Here is a 13,434-nt window from a genome sequence, read left to right on the forward strand (position 1 = left end):
CGGCCCCGCGGTGTTTGTGAGATACGGGGGGGGGGGGGCAGAGAGGCCTCCAGGGGGGAGAAGGCGGTTGCCCAAAACTTTCTCCCCCCCCTCCACCGCCGAAAGTTTATTTTTGTTGAGGTAGGCCACGTGGTGATGATTTTGACCAAATCTGTGTCGGGGCGGTTGGAGGCGTCTTAGCGACAGATTTGGTCAGATCGTGACTTGGCCTCGATCAAAATCGATTCGGTTGAACTCTCCCACTCGAGAGCCGGGAGTTCTCGACCCGATAGGGTTCTAGACGGCCAGGGAGAGGGGGTTCTAGACCCAATTGGGTTCTAGACGGCCAGGCAGAGGGAGTTCTAGACCCGATTGAGTTCTAGACGGCCGGGGAGAGGGAGTTCTAGACCCGATTGAGTTCTAGACGGCCAGGGAGAGGGAGTTCTAGACCCGATTGAGTTCTAGACGGCCAGGGAGAGGGGGTTCTAGACCCGATTGAGTTCTAGACGGCCAGGGAGAGGGAGTTCTAGACCCGATTGGGTTCTAGACGGCCAGGGTGAGGGAGTTCTAGACCCGATTGGGTTCTAGACGGCCAGGGAGAGGGAGTTCTGGACCCGATTGGGTTCTAGACGGCCAGGGAGAGGGAGTTCTGGACCCGATTGGGTTCTAGACGGCCAGGGAGAGGGAGTTCTGGACCCGATTGGGTTCTAGACGGCCAGGGAGAGGGGGTTCTAGACCCGATTGGGTTCTAGACGGCCAGGAAGAGGGAGTTCTGGACCCGATTGGGTTCTAGACGGCCAGGGAGAGGGGGTTCTAGACCCGATTGGGTTCTAGACGGCCAGGGAGAGGGGGTTCTAGACCCGATTGGGTTCTAGACGGCCAGGGAGAGGGAGTTCTGGACCCGATTGGGTTCTAGACGGCCAGGGAGAGGGAGTTCTGGACCCGATTGGGTTCTAGACGGCCAGGGAGAGGGAGTTCTGGACCCGATTGGGTTCTAGACGGCCAGGGAGAGGGAGTTCTAGACCCGATTGGGTTCTAGACGGCCAGGGAGAGGGAGTTCTGGACCCGATTGGGTTCGAGACGGCCAGGGAGAGGGAGTTCTAGACCCGATTGGGTTCTAGACGGCCAGGGTGAGGGAGTTCTAGACCCGATTGGGTTCTAGACGGCCAGGGAGAGGGAGTTCTGGACCCGATTGGGTTCTAGACGGCCAGGGAGAGGGAGTTCTGGACCCGATTGGGTTCTAGACGGCCAGGGAGAGGGAGTTCTAGACCCGATTGGGTTCTAGACGGCCAGGGAGAGGGAGTTCTGGACCCGATTGGGTTCGAGACGGCCAGGGAGAGGGAGTTCTGGACCCGATTGGGTTCTAGACGGCCAGGGAGAGGGAGTTCTAGACCCGATTGGGTTCTAGACGGCCAGGGTGAGGGAGTTCTAGACCCGATTGGCTTCTAGACGGCCAGGGAGAGGGAGTTCTAGACCCGATTGGGTTCTAGAAGGCTAGAGGGAAAATAAAATGATAGACATCAGGGAGTTCGAGACTAGGGCTGAACGATTTGGGGGAAATATCTAATTGCGATTTTTCTGACAGATATTGTGTTTTGATTTGCGATTGAAAATTTTCAAGTCAAGCCTCAGTTCAATATTAACTGTGTAATAGATTTATAACATGTGATGGAGCATTACTACATAATACCATCAAAATATGAACTGCTCTATATATTATAATGCTAGGATGAGAACTTAAAAGATATGAATTGCTTCCAACATGTCTTTATTAAAATGTTTTAATTGAAATAGAACAATTGTTAAGTTGAATAAATAAAGTTAGAATAATAGAAAAAAAACAATTCCATTAAGGAAGTAATAGGACTTTTCAAATCGCAAAAAATCGCACCTATTGCGATTTCCTATTCGCATTGTTTCAAATTGCGATTCCGATTTGAAATCGATTAATCGTTCAGTCCTATTCTAGCCGTGCGTGAGGAGTGGAGAGCAGAGGTCGCAAACGGGTTTTGATTCCTTACCTGTACCCGTACCCGGCCGCACCAGGGTCGCAAACGGATACCCGTACCCGGCCGGGTACGGGTAAGGGTACGGGTATCGGCTACCTGATTGCGACCTCTGGGATGAAGCCATGTTGCAGGCGCGGGTGGGTTGATTCTAGGAACTTGAATTGTGAGAAGAGACAAGACGTTGGGAAATGAGTGACAAACGGTAACTCACCGGTGACTCACGGTCTACCCGTACCCGGCCGCACCAGGGTCGCAAACCGGCCGGGTACGAGTAGCCGGGTAACGGGTAGGGTACGGGTATCGGGTACCCGGTTGCGACCTCTGGTGAAGAGTGGAGAGAGACGCGACCGGGAGGACAGGTCACTCGACTCGCAGCTGGCGGTCGTTGGGGCTGGCCGCTAGAGGGAGACACGTTGGTGTCAGATGGGGGTCGTGCTTGTTGTTGTTGAGAAAACCCCGTGGGGTCTTTTCTCGAGTGTGGTTGTTTCTTACTCTTTGGTTTTTTCGGTAAAGTCACGTGGGTATAAAAGAAAACGACGTTTCGGGCGCAACGCAAGCGTCCGTCATCATACGTGACTTTACCGAAAGAACCAAAGAGTATGGATTCCTGCAGTCACGAAAGCTTCAAATCAAGGTATACCGTCTCTCTTGTCATGTCGGTGACCTGGGTAACGCCCGCGACTTTATCCTCGTCTCTCGAGTTTTTATGGACAGAATTCGACCCGAAAGTCTATAACTTCTAGACTTGAAGCTTTCGTGACTGCAAGGATTCATACTCCTAGGTTTTTTCGGTAAAGTCACGTAGGTAAAAAATTTAATTACAATTAATAAAAGTAAAATAAAAAAGTAAAATAAAAAATCACGACGTTTCGGAGGCAACACAAGCTTCCGTCTATAACTTCGGTGCGTCTCGCTCCGTGTTCCCGCGCGAGTCTCCGTGTCTCGGTCTATGTCTCCATCTCCGCACGTCTTGCGTGTCTGTCTCGATGCGCGTGTCTGTGTCAATCTCTCCATGTCTCTCCGTGTCCGTCTCTCCGCTATTCCCTCAGCTCTGGCGACGTCTCTATCTCCGCACACCGCGTGTGATGAGACAGTGCGTCTGTTTAGCCACTCTCTATCATATTATATGGCTCCGTCTCGAAGCGTCTACGAGGTCGATCTACACCGTGTCTTTCTGTGGTCCGCACCCCCCCCCCCCTTCCCCGAGGTGTCAAGAGGACCCCCCCCTTGGAGTAAGCAGCGCGTGGCATCACTGCTGTTGCTACCACGGAGGAATCTCCATCAACCGGCACTCATCCCTGCCCTGTGTTCGCGTAATCGCCGCGGGCGGGCAAGTGTCGTGCTGGGTACGAAATACGTACCAACATGTCGCCATTCCCCCCTGGGGACGAGGAGGGGAGGGAAGGAGGCTGCGATTGAAGAGGTGAGAGAGGGAGTGAGTGAGGGCTGGCGAGGGGAGGTGATGATGATGATGTGCGGCGTGATGGTCGGTGCGTCGTTGCAGTCGGAACGGCCCGGAGAGCGCTGCTCCAGGAATGATTTTGGCCACGCCGCAGACATCTCGCCTCGTAAAATTTCGATTTAAAGCTTTCGTGACTGCAGGGATTCATCTTCTTGGTTCTTTCGGTAAAGTCACGTAGAAGGAAAATAATAAAGTAACAAAAATAAAACATAATAAAATAATTCTCACGACGTTGTCTCCCCGACAGACCTGGTCTTCACCCGAGGGCGGCTGCTTGCGTTGTGGCCGAAACGTCGTGAGAATTATTTTATAATGTTTTATTTGTATTATTTTATTATTTCCCTTCTACGTGACTTTACCGAAAGAACCAAGAAGATGATCTCGCCTCGTGTTGGCCTCGTCATCATCCTGTTGGTAGGACTATAGCCTTCGTTGATGTACTCCAGAGGGCAATTGTGGGCACGCGTCACTTGTACGCTTCACGGTAGCCGATACAGCGTTCCCGAGTGTGAGAAATGGAGCACTGATGATGATGGCGGTGATGATTGTTGGTCAAAGAAGCAGAGATTCCGTCAAAAGTCACGGCACACAACTCCATACCACTCAACTGCACTCAGTATCTTACTTAACGCATGCTCGGTAACAGCTGTACCATCATACCAGTCGCATCAATGATGCGCAATTTTAATAAAGGGTCTCGCACAAATATAACCGCAAGTTTTCCATCGGTTTAACTCCGTAATAGACGGAGTCATCGCCTTCGCCATTCAGTCACCTCTCGAGAAGAGAGCGTACACACACATGAACTTCATTTGAAACGGAGTGCGCTTACCAATAACGCCTGGTATTCCAGCACCATCTGTTTAACAAGCCTGACTCTCCTGCTGCTGGTTGCAGAGACTCAAAAACTCCAGCAGGAGGCCAAAATCGGCGCAGATTGCTCGCTTAAACAAAGTCTCCGACCACCATTGGAACCTCATTTGCCAGTAACAAAATATGATAATTGGTTTTTTACCCTTTTATCTGGCAACAAAACTGACACCTTTTTTTACAATACCTGCAGTCGAAATGCAAACAAAAAGCACAACTCTGATAATGTATGCACTGTCATTAAAATTGATTGGTCCACACCCGAGACAGCTTTCTTTAGAGCCTAGTCTCACATGGTGTTGGACCAGATGACGCCAAAAGGCGCATAGCGTGGTCCAACACCATGTGAGACTAGGCTCTCAAGAAAGCTGTTTCGGGTGTGGACCAATCAATTTCAAGGACAGTGCATACATTATCAGAGTTATGTTTTTTGTTTGCATTTCGACTGCAGGTATTGTGGTCAATGCAAACATGACTCCTTGTAAAAAAAGGTTTCAGTTTTGTTGCCAGAAAAAAGGGGGAAAACCCTATTATTATATTTTGGTACTGGCAAAGGAGGTCCAATGATGATGATGTTTTCAAAATCACCAAAATAAAGCTATAAAAACAATGTAACAGTGATCATAGGAGCTGTGATTCAAATGTGTCAATAAACGATATACATAACATGTGCGACCAAACTTTACAAACCATTGCTGGCCGCAAGGTGTCAATTTTGTTGCCAGATAAAATGGTAAAAAAATGTTTTATCAAAGTCTCCGAGATCAGGAACTGATTGCATTTGCTTCTGCCCCGTGCTGCCCCCCAAAGCAACGCGACACGAGTTGACGCACGGTGCTGGCGATGAACAGATCCGCGTTGCGGTGTCTCTGCAAACGCGTCTCTCTGTTTTAACGATACCGCGTTCTGCTGTGGTTGCGGGTCAACCGTTAAGGTATGTTCAAGAAGCACCAGTTTTATTGCCAGAAAGGGTAAAACCTATTCATATAAGCTCCTTTAAAAATACGTCCTAAACGATTAAATACATATATATTTAAAAAATAATGCATGTGCTCTGAAGAATGCCAATTGCCCCGAAACGTCGCCTATAATAACAAGTAGTATTACGTATTGTATTGTATTATTAAGTATTATTGTTAGCACATGCAGCGGACAGCAGCCAAGGCCATCGGCGACGCCAAATTGTTTCTCCCAATCGACATTGGTCAACAGAGGGCGACAGTGGCCGCGTTCACGACGTCGGGACGTCGTCGTAGTCGTCTTCACCGACGAAGTGGCACGCGTCTGCGGGCGGGCAATCGTCGACGCTCCCTCCTTCCGTTGTGCCCAGGGACCGTCGAGACCACACGTCCACCGTGACCTGTTGGGAACCTGCCAGTCAAACGAAAGGTCTCCCTTAGCGAATGCAGGCAGCGCCGTCGGTTGCTAACTCACGCGGTCTTACGCGGAGATAATACTGGTAGGAACCTCCTGGTTACACCAGCCCACAGGGGATTATTGTGTCCGTCCGTCGTGCAGGGAGGGGCTGAGTGGGGAGGGAGTGGCTCGGTGGGGAGGGGAGGGTGGGGAAGGGCTGGGTGGGGAGGGTGGGGAGGGGCTGGGTGGGGAGGGGCTGGTCACCCAGTGGTGCCCTGATACAACTCAACGTTTAACCTACTCACGCCGGCTTGTGCCGGCCCCTCACAGTCGGGAATATTTGCGGAATACACCACGCCGCTGTTGACCCTGGCCATTGACCGAGCAACCCAACGTTCCTACCAGCTCCCTCCGCAGGATTGTGTTGTCTGGTGTCAACGTCGGTAAATACACGAAATAATATAACATAGGCGATGACAAAGGGAATGTTTTGTTGACATCATGATAATGATTAGCATCCAGTACATTATCGATGCCCCATGCTCTCGTCCGCTGTACAAATGAAGGGGTTTCGAGGGCGCCGCAAGGATGGATGCGAACAACTCCAAACCACTGGGACCGTCCAGCGAGGAAAAAATACAGGAATGTCCACTATGACTCATTCCTCGGAAACGTCTCTAAAATTCACACAGTCCCCTCCGAAAGCTCTTAACTTCATATCAGAATGTTTATTCTTACAGGAGGAATCCGATGAGCAATGAAGCTCTTTTTCACAGATGTCCAGTAGGAGCAGGTCAGAACGTCCCAACAATATAAACACGATATAAGTGCAAAGTAGAAGAAATGTTAGCAAATCACTTGGAAAAAAATACACAAATAAAACTAAATGATGTTGTTATTTCACCAGGTACAGCCCACTGAGCTATTAGCTTCTTTTTCAGAAGCGACCTGGCCACAAATGATAGCTCAATGAAGTGGCTTATCACGTGGGCATTTCTAGCAGCTGAATAATCTAAACGCGTGTTTACAAATACAGTAGTGATGTTCCTGCCTGCTATTCACACCATCAGACGCGTCTCTGTGCACGTGACAACGGGTAAGTACTGACAACAATGGAAGTTCCGGGGCTTGCCGTGATAGGTAACGCGATCTGCCATCGATAGGCCGCATTCTTCTGCCACGTGCACTACTCACTGAACACACAGTTGCAGAGTCACGTGCTGGGCAGATGCTCAGCACCACCGCCACCCATCCCGTGCTGCCTGCATATTATTGGCGTGACAGATTCAGAATATGTATTTCTACTGTAGGAATATGATGAGCTATGAAGCTATACAGCTCAGTCATCGATGGTAATAATCGATGAATGGACGCGTCGTCATTCACGCGTTACTTGTCGGGACAATGCAGGAGGAAATACATCCATTAATCGATGACAATTAATATTCGAATGTTCGATTCTAAAGCTAAACTATGGGCGCATTAAATCGCGCGTCAGAATCTATCGCTTAACGATGTGTATTCGTTTCGATTTAAAGCTTTCGTGACTGCAGGGATTCATCTTCTTGGTTCTTTCGGTAAAGTCACGTACTCATTCGGTAAAGTCACGTACTCATAGGTTTTTTCGGTAAAGTCACGAAAGCTTCAAACCTAGAATTGATGTGTATTCGATTACTTTGCGGGCAGCAGTGGGCAGTGAAGCAATGTGCATTGCAGCTGCACTCGACTTGTGCTTCTGTGCTACCCACATCTGTGTTTCCCACCTTCACTAACCCGCGCTGACCGGCGTGGTGAAGTATGGCCAAACAACTGCCCACGTCCGACGCGGCGATGGGAGACCTCGTGTCCAGCAGACGACGAACAAACGTCGTGAGAAATATTTTATGTTTAATTTTTATTATTTTATTATTTCCCTTCTACGTGACTTTACCGAAAGAACCAAGAAGATTAACAAAGGGCTGTGATAACTTCAATTTTTTTGACACATTAGTCGTAACGGATGCTGCAGAGGTGTTAATGGTCAGCAACACCCTTAAAATTTGCAATCGTGGAGCGCGCCTGTTCCATTCCGCATTCTGGCGCGGCAGTTGAAACAGTGGTGGAGGTTTCTTAAATCTCCTCCGATCGCCTCTGTTACACGCAGCACTGTGTCAACTACGAAGGGAATACTGTTAGGTTTTTTTGGTAAAGTCACGTAGGTAAAAAATGAAATTAAAAGTTAATAAAAGTAATAATAGAAATAAAATTAAAATAATAAATCACGACGTTTCGGAGGCAACACAAGTCTCCGTCATCAGGTGGGATCGTCACAGCTAAAATTACTGCATGATTTCTTATTTTATTTGTATTTTATTTCCATTATTACTTTTATTAACTTTTAATTTAATTTTTTACCTACGTGACTTTACCGAAAAAACCTAACAGTATGAATCATTGCAGTCACTAAAGCTTCAAATCTAGAATTAATACGATGGGAATGCTACGTCTGGTGGGGTAAAACGTGTGTAATCCCACCCCCACCCCCTTCCAAGACGTCGTGGCCAGCGTTGAGACGTAGGCCAAAATACCCTGGTAAGATGGTCTCTCTCTACATGTTTTGTGTATCGTTTATTGTTAAGCTTGAATCACAGTTCCTATGATCACTGTTACATGTTTTTATCGCTTTATTTTGGTGATTTCGAAAACTTATGGTTATGCCATGTTTGTTTGTTGTAGTACAGAGTTAGCCTGATAACTTTAATCTAAATTGTCTTCTGGTTGTTATTGTATGACTTGCATCCCACTGAGATGTTTGCACACAGCGTTGATATACGGTGCGTTTTTCTGGAAGATCTTGCTGGTTTTTCCTGAATGTTTCTGTTGCGCGTAGTCACTTTAAGATGTTCTTTGTTCATGTTTTTATTGAGGTTGCACCCGAGTCAAGAGCCGCATGGCTCACAAGGCTATTCCTAATTAATAAAATGAAGCTAAAACTCTAGAGGTGGCTCGCATTAAACGGGAATCGAATTGTACCCAGACTCCAAATGAATATCGACGAGTAATCGTTTCGAGCACACACCGCGAGTTGATGGCGGTGGTGGTGGCGGCGATAAGAGCTGGCAGTGTTCATGATCTGTGACATCTATTCCGACTCGCCACTAACGCTACTCCCCATCAGCCCCTCCCCGCCCCATCCACCTCGCTCATCTGAATGAGTCAAGACGCGCGGCTGCACGTGGTGTGAATATGATCTCGTAGACAGCGAGGGCTTTCACAATGCCATTTGTTTCATTGGCAAATGATGTAACTCCTCTAGGTGAGCAATTCTCAGTGACGATTTCATGCGTTATGGTGTGCGCACACGTCCATGCGTTGGTTATGATGATGATGCGGTGATGGTAAGATGGTGAGGGTGATCATTGTGATGATATGAATGTGGTGGTGATGATGACAGTGGTGATAATGAGTATTGATGGTAATGATGTTGGTGGTAGTGGTGGTGATGATAAAATTATTTTTAATGATACTTATGTTGGTGGTAATGATATTGATTATTGATTCAAATTATGTTGCTGGCGATGATGCTGATGATGGTGGTGATGATGAGATTGTGATTATTATTATCATATGATGTTGATTGTGGTAGTAATGGTGGTGTATTAATGAGGATGAATGGCGGTGAGGATGAAGTTACGATGATGATGGTGGTGGGGTGATGGCGGTGATGTGCTCTGCTCGTCGTGTGATTCGCTAGGCACGTCCCCATGGCTTCATTCAAACTCTTTGAAAACTTCAAAGCGTGGAGCGTACCATCTCTCGCAGGGGGTTTTAGCTCTTCTCCGCATTCATTAAAGCGGACAAAACGACACCTTCTCAGATCAATGCTCGGCTTGTCGCCTAGCCGCTTTAATGCCAGGCGGAGGGAGTTCAAAACAAAGCGGGAAAGAGAGACAAGGCCGACGTGAACACGGCGCGGGGTCGAATGTGTGACATGCACAGTGAATCTCGGGCAAAACACGCGACGAATTCCCCCCCTGCGATAACGCGCCGATGGACGAGTCCAAAGACCCGGTCGAGATCGGAGAGTTGTAGGATTCCGGAGTGCACTGCTGTGTGCGTTTTCGAGATTCAGGTGAACTAAGCCGAGCCGCCAACACGAGAAGACCGATCTATTTGGAGACGGGGGATCGAGTTGGGAGATACAATCGCGTTGTGCGGGACAGATTCCCTCTCTCACTAACGATTCTGTTTTTTTTTTACACTCCGGAATCCACATCGCTAAAAATCCGTTGAGGGTTTCGCGGCCTCCCGGATGAGCCCCGCGTCCAGGGCGAATACGCAAGGGCCAGGAGTTACTTTCATCTTTTTTTGGTCGTTCGAGAAACTTGGCTGAGGGCGCACGGACGCACGGACGGAACGAGCCGAACGACGCGGCGCCAGGGCCTCGGAGTCGAACTCGGCCAGGGGGTGGTGGTGTGGGGGGAGGGTGAGGTTTCTTCTCTCCTTCGAGCGCATTTGCCGAGCGAGACGAAGGCGGCGGCATCCATCATCTCCATCGTCTTCCTTCCCCCCCCATCCTCCATCCCTCCTCATCCTCCATCCCGCATCGCTTAATTATTTTTTTCCGTTCTCCCTCTACCCCCACCCCCACCACGCACGAAACAGCCACAGACACCTCCAGCTTTGCAGAGGTAAACGGCGAAGAGAGATCGAGAGAGAGAGAGAGACGAAGGGGAGTGAAAGGAAAGACTTGAAAGAGCGAGAGAAGAGAGGGGTGGTTGAGTGTGTGAGTGGAGAGGCGAGAGAGACTGAGAGAGCGAGCGGAGAGCTTTTGGTGTGTGGGGTGGGGGGGAGGAGGTAACAGGCGAGAGAAGAGCCTGGAGAAAGGGAGGTGATGCCAGAGGTAGGAGGAGGAGGAAGAAGAAGAGACGACGGCATGATGGCGCGGATGAGGATGAACGCTTTCCGACCCGTCCTGACCACCGCGTTCGCCGCATTCGTCTGCTGCCTCTCCTCGCTGCCCGGCGAATGTCGTGGGGGGGACACCGATGTGACCTCTATGGTGGCTCGTGCGAGACTCCTGGCCGAGCACATGAGAAAACTTTCCACGGAGGAGTTGGGGGTGGACACCCTGCAGGTGAGGGTCGCCATGCCTAGCTGTCTAACGAAAGCGATCTTTATTGCCCGTGTGCCACTCGGGGTTGTAAGACGCGGCGTCAATGTTAAAGATGCTCTTTTTTTGGGGAGGGTGCATCTTATAATCCGGTAGTTGTGTGTGGGTGTGTGTGGCCTGATTTGTGTAATTGTCACTGAGAGCGCAGGGTTTCGCAAGCCAATGTTGGTTCATAATTGACAGGAGGGTTTTTTTTTTGGGTTGTTTTGGGATAAGCCAAGTAAATAATCTGGTCAAATAGTGCGTCGTTAAGACATTTGTTTGGCCGTGTCGGGTGGTGGAGGGTCTTGACGACACGTTTGGTCAAGATCATTTGCGCGGCCTTAAACTCCAGTGAGTTGTAGCGTGCAATGTGCAACTCTACAGTACGTGCCGGGCACATTGGCTTTGGTTTCGACTTATAATCCTGATTAAACGACGAACACGTTGTGTGCTGCTGGCTGAGGCTCTCGAGAGCTATTTCGGAAACGCGCAGCCGATGTTGATGTTGTCGAGCTTTTAGCGATTTGCAACCAAGGTGGATTGGGTTCGTGATTCAAGTCGCTCCGTCTAATCCATTCCAGGGAATCATGGTCACTCGTAAAGTTGAACAACCGGTTCATTACACCTTATCGCATGCTCACGTCGCTACAGTTTTAGGGAATTGCTCAATAGGTTATTGGCACACCGGCTAAATAGAATGTTCCCGAAACTTGGAGATACAAAACCAGAGCAAAATTTACTAATGTACTTACAAATATGTAAACCGGTTTCTCGGCTCGCATTACCGCTCATTGAATACTTCAGAGTACACACACACATACACGTGTGCTGGAAAAGCATTACACAATCCATGCGTGTGCATGATTTTACCAACGTGTTTATTATATTCCTGGTTCTTTCGGTAAAGTCACGTAGAAGGGAATTAATAAAATAATGTAAAAATCTTGTTTTATTATTTCCCTTCTACGTGACTTTACCGAAAGAACCAAGAATATGAATCCCTGCAGTCACGAAAGCTTTAAATCAAAACGTGTTTATTGTTGTTGTTGTGGTCGTGGCGGTGGTTGTTGTGGTTGTTTTTTGACCGGGGGGGGGGGGGTTCGGTTGGGGTGGTGGATGAATAAGACACGTGGGAAGGGGGGGGGAGTGGTGGCCAAGATGAGTTCAGTAATTCAACAACAAAAATCAGTCTTCCTTGTTGATGGGGCTTCCCGAGTGGGCATTATAAGCAACGTTGTTGTAGGAGTGTGATACGACGTGTACCCCCCCCCCTCCCGGCTGCATGGATTGCTGACTCCATCTGTGCGGAGATGCGAGCGTTCTCGCCTCGTGCGTGTGCGCGTGGTGGATTTTCTCGGCGGCTGCCTCCGATTTCCCGACGCCCACGTGTGACGCTTCCAACACTCGCGGATTGCCATTAGCCGAACATCACCAATCGGCGTTGCAGGGGGGGGCCCTTCTTCTTCTGAGTCGCAAGACAGACGTTCGTAACGTAGACCTCACACCACATTGTTCCAAGTGAGACCCGGATTTGAATGATTACTCGTCACAGCAAGCGGCGAAACATCGCCCGCGTCCAGACGAAATGCTACCAGTGGGAGCAGCCAGGCCATCACCACGCTCGCTCACTCGTACACACGCGTGTGCACACGCAAGCGTGCACACAAGTGTGTACGTATGAGCACGCACATAACAGGTTATCGTACACACACACACGCGCGCGGTGCACGGTTACATAAAGACACAATTACCTATGGAGGAATGCACGCACACAAAAAGACACGCGAATACATAAGCAGGAACGCAGGGGTACTAGACCAAGACAAGGGTCCTCAGCCTTTACCCCCTTGGCTCTCAATCGTTTAAACAATGTTAATACATACACAGGGTTTGATGAAACAAAGTAAGTTACACGTAATGCGTATTTTCGATGATTTACCGTCAAAAAAAAATCTGCCCATGCCTCGCACCCCCAGAAAGGGCATCTCACGCCCGAAGGGGTGTGCGTGCACCCCAGGTTAAGAAGAACCACTGCCCTATAAAAGCTTAAGACGGTTTGGGTAAGTGCTGTTAGCGAGCTCCTATTAAGGCCAATTCGGTACACGAGGGGGTGGTGTGGCCAGCACCACGTTCGACCGGCAGAATTTGTCTCACGGGCACTCGTTTATGGTTGAGTCGACCTAGGGGAGGCCCAGGACCGGTTCCGATATTCGTAATTGGTCACCGATATTGGCCACGGACGGGGAATCGAACTCTGCCGCTAACCTCTCTGCGCCACCACCACCCCACACACACAAGTACGCTCTCACACGTGACGACCGTAACACAATCGCATGTGTACACGCGTACACGCGTGTACACATGCGTGTGTACACGCAGGTCTCTGGAGAGCCCCGTGAGCATTGAATTAATTGAAAGCTCAACACACTCGTCAACAACAATGCCCTTAAAATATGTAATAAGCGGCGATTTGGCCAATGGCCCTCTTGATACATATGTTGCACTCATTTCGCACCGCACGTGGCCAACTTTTATGTGTGCCATAAAACCACGTGCTTTAATTTTCGAGAGAGATGAGAAGTGTTCCAATGGGCGTTCCGTCTGAAATCGTTTTGCGCTCAACT

The 13,434-nt window shown here is 49.2% G+C and overlaps 1 protein-coding gene across 1 annotated transcript in view; it reads left to right on the plus strand.

Annotated features, from left to right (window-relative positions):
- The first annotated feature begins 9,637 nt into the window (after positions 1-9,637).
- CACHD1 (cache domain containing 1) overlaps positions 9,638-13,434 on the plus strand; it is a 50,961-nt gene continuing 47,164 nt past the window's right edge. The window contains 2 exon segments of the mRNA XM_078876917.1: positions 9,638-9,787; positions 10,520-10,792. Of these exon segments, the coding sequence (XP_078733043.1) occupies positions 9,638-9,787; positions 10,520-10,792 (423 nt within the window).

This window comes from Lampetra fluviatilis, chromosome 46 (assembly GCF_964198595.1).
Source record: "Lampetra fluviatilis chromosome 46, kcLamFluv1.1, whole genome shotgun sequence".
Taxonomy (NCBI): domain Eukaryota; kingdom Metazoa; phylum Chordata; class Hyperoartia; order Petromyzontiformes; family Petromyzontidae; genus Lampetra; species Lampetra fluviatilis.